The sequence below is a fragment of the Myripristis murdjan genome, chromosome 21, assembly GCF_902150065.1.
Source record: "Myripristis murdjan chromosome 21, fMyrMur1.1, whole genome shotgun sequence".
Classification (NCBI taxonomy): domain Eukaryota; kingdom Metazoa; phylum Chordata; class Actinopteri; order Holocentriformes; family Holocentridae; genus Myripristis; species Myripristis murdjan.
In genome coordinates, this window is record NC_044000.1 from 22041783 (window position 1) to 22056130 (window position 14348).

The following is a 14348-nucleotide window of genomic DNA, read 5'->3' on the forward strand; positions in this document are numbered from 1 at the left end:
CCAATGATAAGCTCTAATGGCAGCGTTAAACTCTGTCCTAGGAAAGATGACAAGGCTTATTGTGCTTTATGAGCTCCTCAGGCTTGCATCACATACAGCAGGAAATGAAATATTGGCCTGGCTGATGAGAGCATATCGTTCTTTATTACAGTGCACATACACACACATATACTGACCCACAAGAAGGTTGAGCATGATGTAGGCTATGATGACATAGAAAGAGCAGAAGTACATGAGGGCTCCCGCATAGTTGCCACAGTCTGTCTCCCAGTAGCGGTGTTTATCCGGGGTACAGAACGGGGGCTGCACCTGGGGAGGGAGACAACCAAAACAAATCTCACATCAACATATGGGACTCTCCAGAGCAAAACCATCACACACACACACACACCCACACACAAATAGAGTTCTAAAGACCTTCCACTCTAAAATGTACCACATAAAAGGTGCCAAATGTACCATAAAATGTGTTTAATACTGAATATAAGTTATACAGTATGTGTTTTCCTGGAAGGGAAATGATGATGTACTCCCTGGGCCATGTAAATGTTATTACAGTGAATGTGTGAGTGTGCTGGACCCATGGGCTATCTTACCATGCAGTCATGCATTATTTTATTCCAATCTTCTCCCGTGACAATACGAAAAAGAACAGTGATAGCCTTGCCCGCTGTGGAGAAGTTGGCATGCCTGCCATTAGGGGAGACATAGTCACACAAGAGTCAGGCAGTTGTACCAAGCTGTGTTTTAGACTGAGTCATTTATAAAAGGACAGGTTATTAGGGAAGGCAAGCAGCTTAATAACGGTAATACATAATTCTAGAAATAGTAGATTCAGTTGTTACCGGTTGATGTTCTCTCCATATTTGACAGTTCCAAAGAGAACGACGCCAGCAAATGCATAGCAGAGGAGAAGGAGGAACATGCCCACGATGATGAAGAAGCTCTTATACATGCTGACCACCACGGTCAACAGCAGCATCTTCAATGTAACCTACGTACACCACACACACACACACACAGAGATGAACATTTTTTGGTTTTAGAACCTAGTATCTCATTGCAGAACACAGTGTATTGAGCATGTTTTGGACAACAAATTATACTTACATGCTTCCCACATATGGTGAAGAATCTGAAGACAATCACACAAGTGCCCATCATGTAGGTATATGCATTCTAAGGGGAGGAATTGTACAGTGCTCATTGTATTTAGGAAAATTTGACATTCTTGTAACACTGATTAGTTCAGTATTCCCATATACTGTAGTATAGGGTGCTGTGTGTGTATGTGTGTGTGTGTGTGTCAGTAATTGTTGTCTTACCAGTAAGGCAAAGTGCAGGACTATCCAGATGACCCCCAGTGATGTGACCAGTAGGTCATAGCGATTCCGCCGACTCTGCCAGTAACCCGCTGGAGACATGGCTATCAGCTTCATCGTCACCTGGATGAACGCCAAGAAGTAACATCAGACAAAATGTCAGAGGAAAAAAAAAAATCTAAGCAGAGACTGGAAACAGTTGAGTCGCTGAGTAGACACATGAAAACAGGCTCACCTCCAGGACAAAGATGAAGGTGAAGACCACTGACATGGTGGCAAGGGAAACTGTCACTGGATCATCTACATCCCACTGGAAAAAAACACATAACAAGTATAATCACATTTATAGGAACAGGCATCAGTGAATTAACATGATGCAATCGATGGCAATGTGTGGATTTACCTTGACTGAGAGCAGTACTGACTGGGCCAACACCAGCACAGCGATGCCCCGTTTGAAGAAGGGGTGCTGGGTAATGTCATACATCTTTGCCCGGAAACCTCCATTCTCTGCCAGGAAGATAAGAACCCAAAGATTTACTAAATCACACACAGCAGCACAGCCATTCCTTATGGAAATTATTCAGAATTTATGCCAACACTTTCAGGCAATTAGGGAAGGAACAGCTGATGTAAGCATTACTTTAATGATTTTTTTTTTTTTTTTTTTTTTCAGCTTTAATGCTTGGCAGTGGTGGCAAGCATCTACATGTTCATATGTTGAGTGACTGTAAGATTTTGATCAACTGAATAAGACATGTCTGAACTGACAGTGGTAGTGATCTATATGTGACAGCTGATGGTCATCTTTTAACTCTCACATGCCTGAACCTGTGGTTATAACCCCTACTGACCTGCAGATGGCACTGGTTTACCATATGGACATAAAGTATCAGTGAGGCAGCCGCTCTTTGTGCTTCACAGTGATACTGATATGTAACCTTTACATGTACTTTCCTTTTTGTAGAGTCATTTTCATGGGGTGTTATGATGGTAATAAATAAGTAGGACTATGGAATATAATGACAGACTGTCCAATGTCTTTGCTGAAAGATTTGTCATTTACACAGTTTCATGATAAAAATAAAGATTGTTCCATGTAACATACAGAACAACAATAATAATAATTATTATTAGTATAATTTAAAATAATGTATAATGATAATAATCATTATCATAATCAGTTATAGTATAGAGTTACATAGAGAAAATCTTAAGAATTTGCTACTCTGTTTCTATTTCTAGCAGTAATTGGAGATGAGAGAGCAAATGTGTTTGGGATTTGGGATTTTTTGTAAGCATATTTAGTATCTGATGAAATACACACTGCAATGATGTTTTTGTTTTCTTTTCAACTGATAGGCATACTCACTGTTCAAAATAGCTTTGTACGGTAAGATTTGTAAAATTAGAAATGCATGGCATGTACAGGCAACATTACGCTTACGCTATCATCAATAAAAGGTGTGACTAAAAGATCAGAGGTGTTGCCTGCATGTATGACATTCAATCATCATAAACAATTTTAAATTACTTGCCCTAATGCTCTCATCTGATAAGCATGTGATTTGCATTAAGCTAGTTTTCACGTGAATGATAGGCTACAGTAGTGTTCCCTGTGACATTTAAGATTTAAAAGGAGAAAGTAGTTTTATTTGATATAGATAAGGTGGTTAAAAGGGATAGGATGATTATTCAGAACACCATCTGTTTATTTGGTTCATAAAGTCATGATGACTAGTTCATATTCTCCTGATTGACTCACTGTTTTTCAGGCTTATTTTTTTTACCAAAGGGGATTCTTTTGGATGAGCCACCGGCTATGATTGCACACACTTACCGGTTTTTACAGCTAATGATAATAGTGTGGGCTGTACATTGTGCATGTCTCATTCAGCAACAGTGCATTTCTGGCACTGTAATTATGTCTAATTGCTGACCTTTGAGACCGAGTAAAGTCTTCTTGCAAGTACTTTGAGTAGGGTGATGTGAGTTTAGGCCAGCTCAGTGCTGCTTTGATCTGCTAGTGGTGAGTGAGTGGCACCGGTGCTGAGGGCCCTTGGATGTGGATCAGAGTCCGGTTGATGCTGCTGGTGTCAGCAGAGCTGCGGACTAAAACTGAAGCCAGTGATTTTCTGCTATTTCCAGGACTGAACTAAATGAAGAGGCACTGTGACAGACAGTATTACCCACACTTCCTTTGCTCAAATCACAGATGGAAAAAGAAATGGTATGGATGTATTCCCATGTTGAAATGTAATTGACAGGAACATATACAGGGTTTGTTTGTATATTAAATGAAAGTAGCTTCTGCAAAGATATTGGTTACTGCCCTCAGGGATAGAAAGTAACTCAATGTGGATACAGTATGGACAGCTTACTGCCTCTAAGCTTTGGAAACTCAGCCAATACATTTCCAGCAGAGGGCTTTAACATGCATGATTCAGTGCCTGATCTGTCAAGGTTATCGCCTGTCTTCCTACACAGAGTTTTAACATTACTGCCCCCATGGTATCATCATGTGGTTGATGAATATACTGTGGAGGATGAATCATATTCCTCAATGAAAAACAGGGACTCATTAAATCTGCATTAATCACGCAAGCGCTGCTTAACAATGCACAGGCACAAACTAGAAATACTGCCTTGCTGTTTATGCCTCTGCCAACAAGTCAAGATGCAGTTTACATCCATGTCTGTCCAGACTCATATAATATGTACAGAAGACTGATAGAGAGCTTTGTCACATTGTGCAAAGCTTACTATCAGCAAATGAGCCAAAGAGCTTGTGGTGGACAACCAGAGGAACAGGAGGCCCCTGTCCTGATTGTCATCCAGGGAGAGGAAGTGAAGTGAAAATGCTGAGCTAAGGTGCTGAAAAAGGGTCAGAAAAATGTTTTTGCAAAACACTAAGATGTGTCACAGTGAAGCTTAACTTTGACCTTTTGGATATAAAATGTTATGGCGTCATCATTTTATCCTATTAGACATTTGTGTGAAACTGAGTTATGGCTAAAATGTCTTTTCTGTCCAAGTGGGCATTTGTGCCAGATGTAATGAAATTTCTTCCAGGTGTTCCTGAGATATTACATTGATGAAAACGGGATGAACGTGAGGTAACAGTGATCTTGACCTTGAACTTGGACCACAAAAATTGAATAAGTTCATCCATGAGTCCAAGTGGACGTTTGTGGCAAATTTGAAATTGTCTCAAGCCATTCCTGAGACATACAGGCAGAGCTGCGGACGGACAGACAACCTGGAAACATGCTGCCTCCTGCCATGGCTGTTGATGGCACAGAGGCATAAAAAAGCACATAGGCACTGTGCAAACTCAGATTGACTGCGTGTGGCTGTATGCGTGTGTCCTAATATGTGTGTAACTACCTGGGCGTGGGGGCAGGTGTAGAGGTTGGGCAATCTTCAGTCGACTCTTCAGATCCTCCCATCTTCTCTGGTCTACGGTCAGCAGAGCAGTGCCCTGTTGATGGGAAACAGACAATACACTTAAACACACTGCTGTCATCCTTTCACCTGCAGCCCACAGATGGGAGATCTTTCGAGAGAGAGAGAGATACATGAGGCTCTGACCTTGTTCTCATTGAAGTTTGCGATAACGACGCCCACAAACAGAGTGAGTCCGATCATACACCCCAGAAACACAAAGACATGGATGTAGATGCCATGGATCTGCAAGGCACAGATGTACAAATATACTTTCTTGGAAAACAACTACACTTTACTATGCAGGAGTTAATAATGGAAAAAAAAAAGAAAAGAAAAGATTGGTACCGGTCCAACGCGGTGAATAATGACATCTCGGACCTCCACCCAGCCTTTAAGTGACAGCACTTCAAACAGAGCCAGCATGGCATTTCCCACATTGTCAAAGTTGAAATTACGAGGGTTGGCCCTTGGAGAGAACAGCATAAAAATATATAACATTGGTAGGTAAGTAATCAGAAATGAGAACTTGAACAGTATTAAAAGCAGCCTTTTCAAAAAGTAGGCAATCATACCAGACTCTAGGTACCCAGAAGCCTGGTTTCTTCTCTCCAGCTCTCAATTTCAGGTTGAGGTTTTTGGAAACGCTGACATTTATTCTGAATATACCATGACAGTCCTCCTGCAACCGATCACAGTTAAACACATAAAGGAGGTACAATTGGCATGAGCAGTACACACAGAAAAGAAAAGGCTTGTTCAAAGGCTGTAATGTAGTCGCATGTTCAAACAGAATGACTCAAAAGACCTTGTGTTGGTTGCGCCAGCTGGACGTCAAAAAGTTGGGTGTAAGCCCTACCCCAGACTTAGCTATGTCCACCCATGTGAATTGAAAACTGTAGGACAGTCTACCACAGTTTGAAATTGGCAGTAACCAAAATCAATTTTCATAGCAGAATTGGATGACAGTCACGCTTAGTGCGCCAATTCAACACCACAGACAGTGACAGCAAATGTGTCACAGACCAGACAGCCAACAGATCACAAACTAGTCAGCAATTTCCAGCATACACATAACCTGAGGCAGGTAATTGGACCCAGATATAGTACTATACCTGGATGGTGCAACAAGTATTGATTCTACACATTACTACATCCAGCGTATGTCCAGCTGGTGCAACCAAACCCATCTTATTTGTAAAAATAAGATAAACTAGCACTTGAGCTGCCTAATATCCCACCATGAAAATGATGATATATGAAACCTAACAAGTTACACTAATGAGGTCATTAATTGAGCTGACAAATGCCTTAATTAGCAAATATTCTATGTCACATACTTGTCCTGACATAACACATGGGTTTCATTAATAAGATCTCTGTATCTTAAGGCACAGCGCCGTTTTCAGTGGCTTCAAGAAAATGAGTTTTTCCTCATTAATAATCACAGTAATGCACATCATCTGCTTGACATGATGAAACTGGTTGTAAGTAAAGTGAAGAGTGAAGTTTCTATCATGTGGCATTCTCAAATTATTGGGTACACAACAATGTGTACACACAGACAGACACACAGATGTCCCTGTCTGTCAGGCATGCAATGCAATACACCATGGTGGGAGGGGATGGGGGCTACAAAGAAAAAAAAAAAAAAAATGTGGTTCTTTTTTTTAATACAGGATTTTTTTTTTACTTTCTTAAGGGATTCTTTAAAGCACCAAAAAGAGTCTATGTTGAACCGCTTAAGCACATTACTATAACCATTCTAAAAGGCATCAAAGAATAGTGTGCTGTGACACAAGCTTAGTGATCCGATTCCTGGTCCTGCAAAGATTTTTTTTTTTTCTTGAGAGAACAGGATGAGTGGAACTATTGGATTATTGATCATACAAGGAATACGACTTCTACTCACTCTTTTTCGATTTGTACTTCCCCACACAGAGTATCTTTAGTAAGTTTGTTTCATACTGTACCCGTTTGAGGATATGGGGGTCGTTGCACTTGGCCAGCTTTCCAGCAAACAGTTGAACTCCAAAGCTTGCAAACACCAGCATTAGCGTGAGGAGCAGAATGGAAACCTGTTTGTTTGAGAAGACAATCAATCAAGAGTTAAAAGCAGCCAGAACTTTCCCACATAGTTCAACATCCCTGGTGTTGCGAGGGCAAGAGAAGGACATCAGAGTGCCCTGAAAGTAAAGAATCCTAATTACACCCACAGAAAATCAGCAACTACTGCAGTCTGCCATGGGAGAAAAGAATAATCCTGCTGTGCAGTAACTGATAGTGTATAGCAATAACTGCCACATAATGTAATAACTTGTCAAAATGAAATAAAATCTCTCGCTAAATGGGTTGGACATCTAATTTCCTGGATAATTTACTAACATCGCATTACTAGATTAATCAGAAGTTATTATTTCCTAAGTGCAATTTCATTATGTAATATATTAGGTGCTGTTTTCAACTTATAAGATCGTGATGTGGATCTTGATGAGTGTGGAGGTAATGATTAAGTGTGTTTGTGGATGCCTGTCTGTGTCTAGGTGCTTGTGATTCAGAGTATGTGCTCATGGTCACTCACCAGGAAAATCTCCTTGAACCCCTTGAGAACCTCCCGCACCACCTTCCTCATCTGGGGCACCAATTTGAAGATCCTGAGCGGACGCAGGCAGCGCAGCATCATCAACAGCTGAGCCCCAGACTCAGGAGGGACGTTAGGAGGCAGCCAGCACAGGAAGATCAGACTGACCTACAGCAACCACAGGACAGAGGGGTTAGGGTGTGCTGCTGCTGCTGTGTTCCTGCAGGAACGCTGTTACTACATACATCTTATGGCTGCCATGTGTTCATGTCGCAGAGTGCTCTTTAACTTAATGCTGCCATTTAAGTAAGCTCAGTTCATTTTGACTAACATTAAGAGCTTCAAACAGTCCCTCTCCAGCATTGCAATCTACCAGAAAACAGATGCTATGTTCTACTGCAGTTAAACAGAACATAAACTAAATCTATCCCCCATCCCTAAACTAAACAGTTCTTTAAGAGCCATTGCTATCATGCAACACACCGCACTGGATAATGAATATGCAAATTAGCTGTATACAATAAAATGGACTTATTTTGGAAAGATAAAAGAAGAACACCAACTGGTAGCTGACAACACATGAAATAATGGTCGTTTGGCATTCAAACCAGATGATGTGGTGATTTTCACACATTTAGCCACATGCTCATTAGCCACAAATGTAATCAAGCACAGCTCTCGCAGCCTTTTATGATTCACTAAACTTTGAGACAGCCTTAAGAGACTGCCAGAGGGAATAAATAAATAAATAAAAAGAACCTATCAAGACGTCACACTTATCGATGCAAGATTTGACACTGCTGCAGGTTTTTTTCCAATATGGTTTCACCAACATGGTAACAGCATACTGAAAGAGCTTTTGAATTCAAGGTGGAAGAGCCCATTCTTACTAGGTAGATGAAGATGTCCATGACTCCGCCAAAGTCTCTGATGACAGCCGTAGGTGTGAAGAACAGACCGTCGGCCATGATCTTCAGGTTGAGCTCAATGCTCATGAAGATCACAAACACATACTCCCCGATCTGAAACACAGAGCAATATTAGTCTATTCACTGTTTATTCGTTCTTTCGTTCACCCAACAAATGCAACCATCCATCTATCCAGTTTACAACCTGCAACGTGGGTTCTTCCATCACCCTCATGAAGGGTGACTCAAACATCATCGAGATGCAAGAGCAGATGGTCACTACAATCATCACCCAGTCCAGATACGTGACTAGGCCCAGGAGATCACTGCAGGACACAGACACAGACACACACACACGCACACACACACACACACACACACACACACACATACACAAGCAAGCATATGAGTTTGATCACGATTTAGACAGAGCACGACAAAAACTGCATTAACTAGTTGGCTTGCAAAACTGCACACACTCAGGGATCATTTAAGGACTGTGGTGAGACAGAAGAATGGAGAAGAGAAGAGAGGAAAAGAGAAGAGAGCAAAAGAGAAGAGAAGAGAAGAGAAGAGAGGAGAAGAGAAGAGAGGAGAAGAGAAGAGAAGAGAAGAGAAGAGAAGAGAAGAGAAGAGAAGAGAAGAGGAGAAGAGAAGAGAAGAGGAGAAGAGAAGAGGAGTGTGGGGATCAGAAAGTGAATTTGTATGCATGTATGCATGTCTTTGTGTGTGTGCATGTGTGTGTGTATATGTGTGTGTATGCGTGTGTGTGTGTGTTTGTATGTGTGTGTAAGGCCAAATCTCCCCTACAGCAGCAGAATGTCTGTTAAAGTCCTGCAGCACCAGCAGTATCTGATGGGAAGGACTGCCTCTCACTTTCATAATCTGACTCCGTGCTTTGCAGAATTACAATTAGGCTGTAAAATGACTGAAATTTATATCACAGTTTGCAATTTTCATTCCTCACCACAGTTTTGGGGAAGCACGACTGCCATTGTAATAAGCCACAGAATTAATACTGTAAGTCATCCCCTGTTTTTGAATTAACAGAGCAACGGGAGCTCAACTTGACTCAATTAGACTTACTAAAGTTGGTGGTATTTGGTGTTTTTCACCGCTCCGGTTATGGGGTCAGTTTTGGATCTAGATTAAAAAAAAAAAGAAAACATGTCAAAGAAGTGAAGCTGACGTCATGTTACACAATTTCTGGATACTTAAGTTCATATTTTTTCTCTCACTGCCTTTTATAACTACCATTGTGCAAAGTTGCCTGCTATATAGTAGCTTTAAGACAACAGCTATATGCAATGTATATTAACTCAGAAAAAAAAGATGGATCTTACGCATTGAAGCGAGCTCGGACAATCATCCTGCAGAAATTCCTGAAGCGATGCTCTCGACCCACAATGAAGAGGGGCTTGTCAAAGTAAGGATGGTTTTCCCTCAACTCCTCCTCCTGGACTTTCCTGCTCGGCAACACAACCACACAGAGAAAGTCACACCAGAGGTATGCTGATCATTTCATAATTATTCTAATGCCATGTATCATAACATTTACAGCTTAAGCTAATTTGCCATGGTTTTCCCCTCATTAAGCCATTGTTAAAACTGCACAACCAGGACAAATATATTGTATACTGTTATGTATTTTCTAGGAACACTCATCATTTTTGTCAGGAAAATAGATTAGCACTTGGCATTGTATAAATCTGTGTGTATCTGCAGGTGTGTAGGAGTGTGTGCAAATACCGTTTCATCTCTGCCTGCTCTTTCTTCTCTTGGATCATCTTGATCTCACTGTCTTCTCTCTGGGCATTTCGGTATCGCACTGTGCTGGAATGCTGCGAATGAGAAGGGAAAGTGAGTAGATATGTGCACTACGTCCACACTATTAGCTCCTAATGAATGTGGACAGTGACACATGGTTTGCTGTGCAACATCTGTCTTCCTATCACTTCATATGTTAAACAAAACAAAATCATCTGGATTAATTTGCAAACTCTCTGCTTCTAATACATTTTAGGCCAACTGGATGAAAACACAAAGAATAAAAGTCCAGTTATGAGACCAACTCCCCCTTTTTCAGAGTCTCAAAAGAATTTGCATGGATTAAGATTCAATGATCAAAGTGCTGTGACTAAGTTTGCAACAAAACTTATTTTTGTGCAGTGACTTCATGTGTGCTGTATGTGTGTGAATTAGAGCTTGAGATGTCTGCCTGAACCCAACGGGATCCATCTGTTCCTGTTGGGCTGGGTGCAGACAGAACAGAAATTTCTAGCAATTTCAATTATATGGGCTGGCTTTTGTCCAATTTTTAGCCTTGGGTTTCAGATTTGACCTTTTTTCTTGCTTATTTTAAGTGAACACTGGATATGCATATCCTAATATATAGGCAGATTTGTCTGGCACCATGTGTGGTAGTTTACAAAAGAGCTTGTTGTGCTGTTTACATTGGTGCAAAAGTGGACTGTTCAACATGGCATGACACAGCAAAGAAAACAACTGAGTTGGAAAAAACAAAACAAAACAAAACAAAATACAGTTGTTTAATAATTTTAATAAGACCAGAAATGTTGTCTTGATGCATGTATTGATTAATACATTTTTTTAAAGCAGTATTTTAATTTAAGAGGTAAAGAAGGAAATGGCTGGCTGCTCTTGGTCAAATGTGGATCAAAAATATGGAGCTCTTGGAAACAGAGAGAAAAAAACAGAACTAAAAAGATGTTCAGGTTCGGGTTGGGTTTAGACAAACTTTCCTTGGCCACAGTTGGGGTGGGTTTCAAAATAACAGGCCTGACTTAAGCTTTATTGTGAAAGTGCGTATGCTTACATCCTGAGTGAGTGTCTCCAGCGACTTCCCTCGGCTGATCCTCTGGCTAGTGGAGCCGTGTCTGAGAGACCTATAGGCAGAAAGCACAGTCTATGTGAGAAAAGGCTCAGATCTATCTTGCACTGTGTGTCACTGCACTTGTGTGTGTGTGTATGAGTGTGCGTGTGTGTGTGTGTGTGCGCGCGCGCGTGCGAGTGTGTGTGTGTTTGCGTGCACATGCATAAGTATCAGACCTGCGCTCTTGGCGAATGTGGTGCTGCACACTGAGTATGGAGCGCTCCTTGGCTGGCTGTCCCTCAAAGGATCCACTCAGCATGCGTTGTCTGGTACAAGCCCTGGGAAATGCAAACACAAAGAGCCTGTCACTAAAAGGCAGTATTTCCTCTCTTCCTCTGCAATAGAATGAGGACCAGAAACACAAATCAGTGTGTAATGAATACAACTGTGGTCCCTTTCACATTGTTACCCGTCATTAAGAAAGTGAGATAACCAGCTGACAATCGGAACACAGACAGACCCGGTCATCTTTCTGGCTAACAAGCTCTCTTTGGCCTGTCCTGCACCATTGTACACCCACATGCGCAGCCATCCAAGCTGCCAGTTTGAAACAGGCTCCGATCCTGTCATCATTCCATTTGACAGTTTTTGTGATTAGGCGTTCCTGTATGTGCTGGCTAATAGCAGAGTCATGTACCAGAAGTGAGCTAATAACACTGTGGGCATCAGCAGTGTGTGTGCATGTGCACACCTCATTTATAGACACTCTTGGTGATTCGTTTATTGGCAATAGGCATGTATGAGTGATTGTGTACGTTTGGCTGCATGTCTATTTACATGGTGGTGGTGAGACTAAGCGTGTATATGCGTGCATGTGTGGAAGATGACGGGCTAGACGGAACGTGTGATGACTACTGATATACTGTCTGTCTTTCAGATTGACAGTGCAAAAGAGGAGGGTGCCAGAGAGGAAGCCAGTTTGGACCCGGCGCAGGCAAGCTAATCTGTACTTAGTGCCAGGCCTGTCATGCTAAACAGCAAATTATCCATTTGCCTAATCACAAAAGTAAATGAGTCTGAAGTGAGTCTATGTTTGTGTGTGTGCATGAGCGAGTGTGTGAGTGATAGAGACAAATTCTAGCAATATTAGAGTGCTGCGACAGAAATGCTATATCTAATATGCACACATATTATCAGATTCACCCACATCAGGACTGGGATCTAGTCCATGACTTTGGATGAGCTATGAATGGCGCATGCTAATTAGATCAATTTGCTTTAGGAGGTCTCCGGTGAAAGTGTGTGTTACATGAATCATTCAGAAATGTCAGAGTTAACAACACAACAATGCATGATTTTGAACGGAGGTGTAGACATATGTCTTACCGGAGGATTTTATTGATAGTCGTTTCTTTTTCCATGAGGTTGCGAGCTCGGATGCTAAATATTGACCTGCGAAGCTGAGAGAACACACACTGCTTACAAGAAAGTCAGCCCACTATCCGCTGGTTTGTAGTCTGTTAAATATAGTATATCATCCAAATACACACTATACAAACCACTGTCAACACTGGGTCAAATTTGCTCTTGCTCTTGTATTTATTATTGCTATGATTAATCTGTCTATCTATCTATCTATAGATATAGATTTGTCATTAGCCACTTTATTTAGTTGTGTGTGTGTGTGTGTGTGTGTGTGAACCTTTTGGTCGATGTACTTGTTATCTTCAATGGCTGAGCGTTTGGAATGGTCACAGGAGGAGGACGAGGCGGAGGGGAGACGCCGGAACAAACAACTGGTATCCTGCTGCTGCCGATCAATGAACTGCTTCATAAAGCTCTCCCTGGAGCCCACATGTAAGAACACACACACAAACACACACACAGAGAGAAACAGAATATTTCACATGGAATAGATTTGAATGCATATTTTCCAACCATATGTATCCTTATGCCTGAGAACAAAAGAGGTAATCACAATCATATTATCGTAAAAAGCAAGCCATTCAAGGTAAAATCGCGGGAAGGAGCGGATATCCATCCGCAAAACATTTTTGTCTTAAATTATCGTTGCGTCAGCCCGGCAGATGGGCTGTGGAGTGGAGTGTCTGGGCGAGAGAAGGCCCCAGCTGTGCACTAATCAACCTCTAAATGATGAAATTGATTATGAGGTCTTCTGTGTTGGATACAGTTTAGTTCTCCTGCTAAACAGCACATAGCATACATTACCTCAGAGTATCGATTGCTCCTATCTACTATGAGAGAGTTCAGCATAATATTCTCATTACAGTCCTGTAAGCAGAGGGTCACAGGTTCGATCCCCACTATTGCGTACATCAGTGGCCATGTGTCTCCTCAAACTGTTATGCTCACTTAAGTTATTACAATAAGTGAGATGCCCTTGTCAAATTAACACTTCAACTTCTTTATTTGCCTCCAGGTGGAACTAAAACAGTCACAAGTGATAGTAGATGAGAGTGTAATTATGAACTGTAAAAAAAAAATAATAAAATGTATGGATAAGAGTCTGTCATGCAACAGACTCTAACTAAGGTATTTCCCATCAGCTGACAACATTACCCTGAAAATATTCCAAAATAATCCAATGCCTCGAAAATAGATTTCACAACAGCAAAGTACCCATTGCTGTGATGTGTTTGCACTTCACAGAGATCACCGGTCAATAAAACAGATTTGCAGTTCAAACAGATTGAGGCTCTTTTCTTTGTCTGTTTAGCCATAATGGGTAAGTCTCACTTCCTGTGCATCAGAGCATTTTTCTTTTTAAAAGAGAGCAAAGACCTGCCTGACACTGGCTGTTTAGAACAGCGAATGTAAAAGCTTTCATGAACTGGATATAGGCTGAATCACTGTCGTGTTACATCAATCTGGGACAGAGAGCGGCAAAATGGACATTCATTTCTGTACAATACCCAGATTACTGGTTGTGCAGCTTATTAAAATGTCTATGTGTGCGCCTGTGACAGTGTACCTGATCCTGGGCACGGTGAAATCAGATGGGAGCTTGGAGATCTTCACCATCTGAGGTCTGTTAGGGAACTTCTCAAAGATCCTCAGTCTCAGAGGGAGCTTCTCTTTGGTGTCAGCATTTGCTTCACTTTGCTTCAGCTAAAGAGAGAGAGAGAGAGAGAGAGAGAGAGAGAGAGAGAGAGAGAGAGAGAGAGAGAGAGAGAGAGAGAGAGAGGGATAATTCAAGCAGGAGCTCATCAAAGAAAAAGCAGGGCAAAGAAGATAAAAGG

General features: G+C 41.4%; 1 protein-coding gene across 2 annotated transcripts in view; it reads right to left on the bottom strand.

Annotated features, from left to right (window-relative positions):
* The window catches only part of nalcn (sodium leak channel, non-selective), an 83641-nt gene that overhangs the window by 6026 nt on the left and 63267 nt on the right, over positions 1-14348 (bottom strand). For both annotated transcript variants that reach the window (XM_030080900.1, XM_030080901.1), the window contains 23 exons: positions 14081-14217; positions 12791-12932; positions 12475-12548; positions 11325-11426; positions 11092-11161; positions 10005-10096; positions 9599-9721; positions 9342-9398; positions 8461-8581; positions 8238-8369; positions 7348-7515; positions 6740-6844; positions 5342-5448; positions 5115-5235; positions 4914-5012; positions 4710-4803; positions 1726-1832; positions 1558-1632; positions 1326-1445; positions 1111-1179; positions 846-994; positions 597-690; positions 177-309 (listed from right to left, as the gene is read on the bottom strand). In XM_030080900.1, coding sequence (XP_029936760.1) covers positions 177-309; positions 597-690; positions 846-994; positions 1111-1179; positions 1326-1445; positions 1558-1632; positions 1726-1832; positions 4710-4803; positions 4914-5012; positions 5115-5235; positions 5342-5448; positions 6740-6844; positions 7348-7515; positions 8238-8369; positions 8461-8581; positions 9342-9398; positions 9599-9721; positions 10005-10096; positions 11092-11161; positions 11325-11426; positions 12475-12548; positions 12791-12932; positions 14081-14217 — 2491 coding nt within the window. The remainder of the gene's footprint in view (positions 1-176; positions 310-596; positions 691-845; positions 995-1110; positions 1180-1325; positions 1446-1557; positions 1633-1725; positions 1833-4709; positions 4804-4913; positions 5013-5114; positions 5236-5341; positions 5449-6739; positions 6845-7347; positions 7516-8237; positions 8370-8460; positions 8582-9341; positions 9399-9598; positions 9722-10004; positions 10097-11091; positions 11162-11324; positions 11427-12474; positions 12549-12790; positions 12933-14080; positions 14218-14348) is intronic.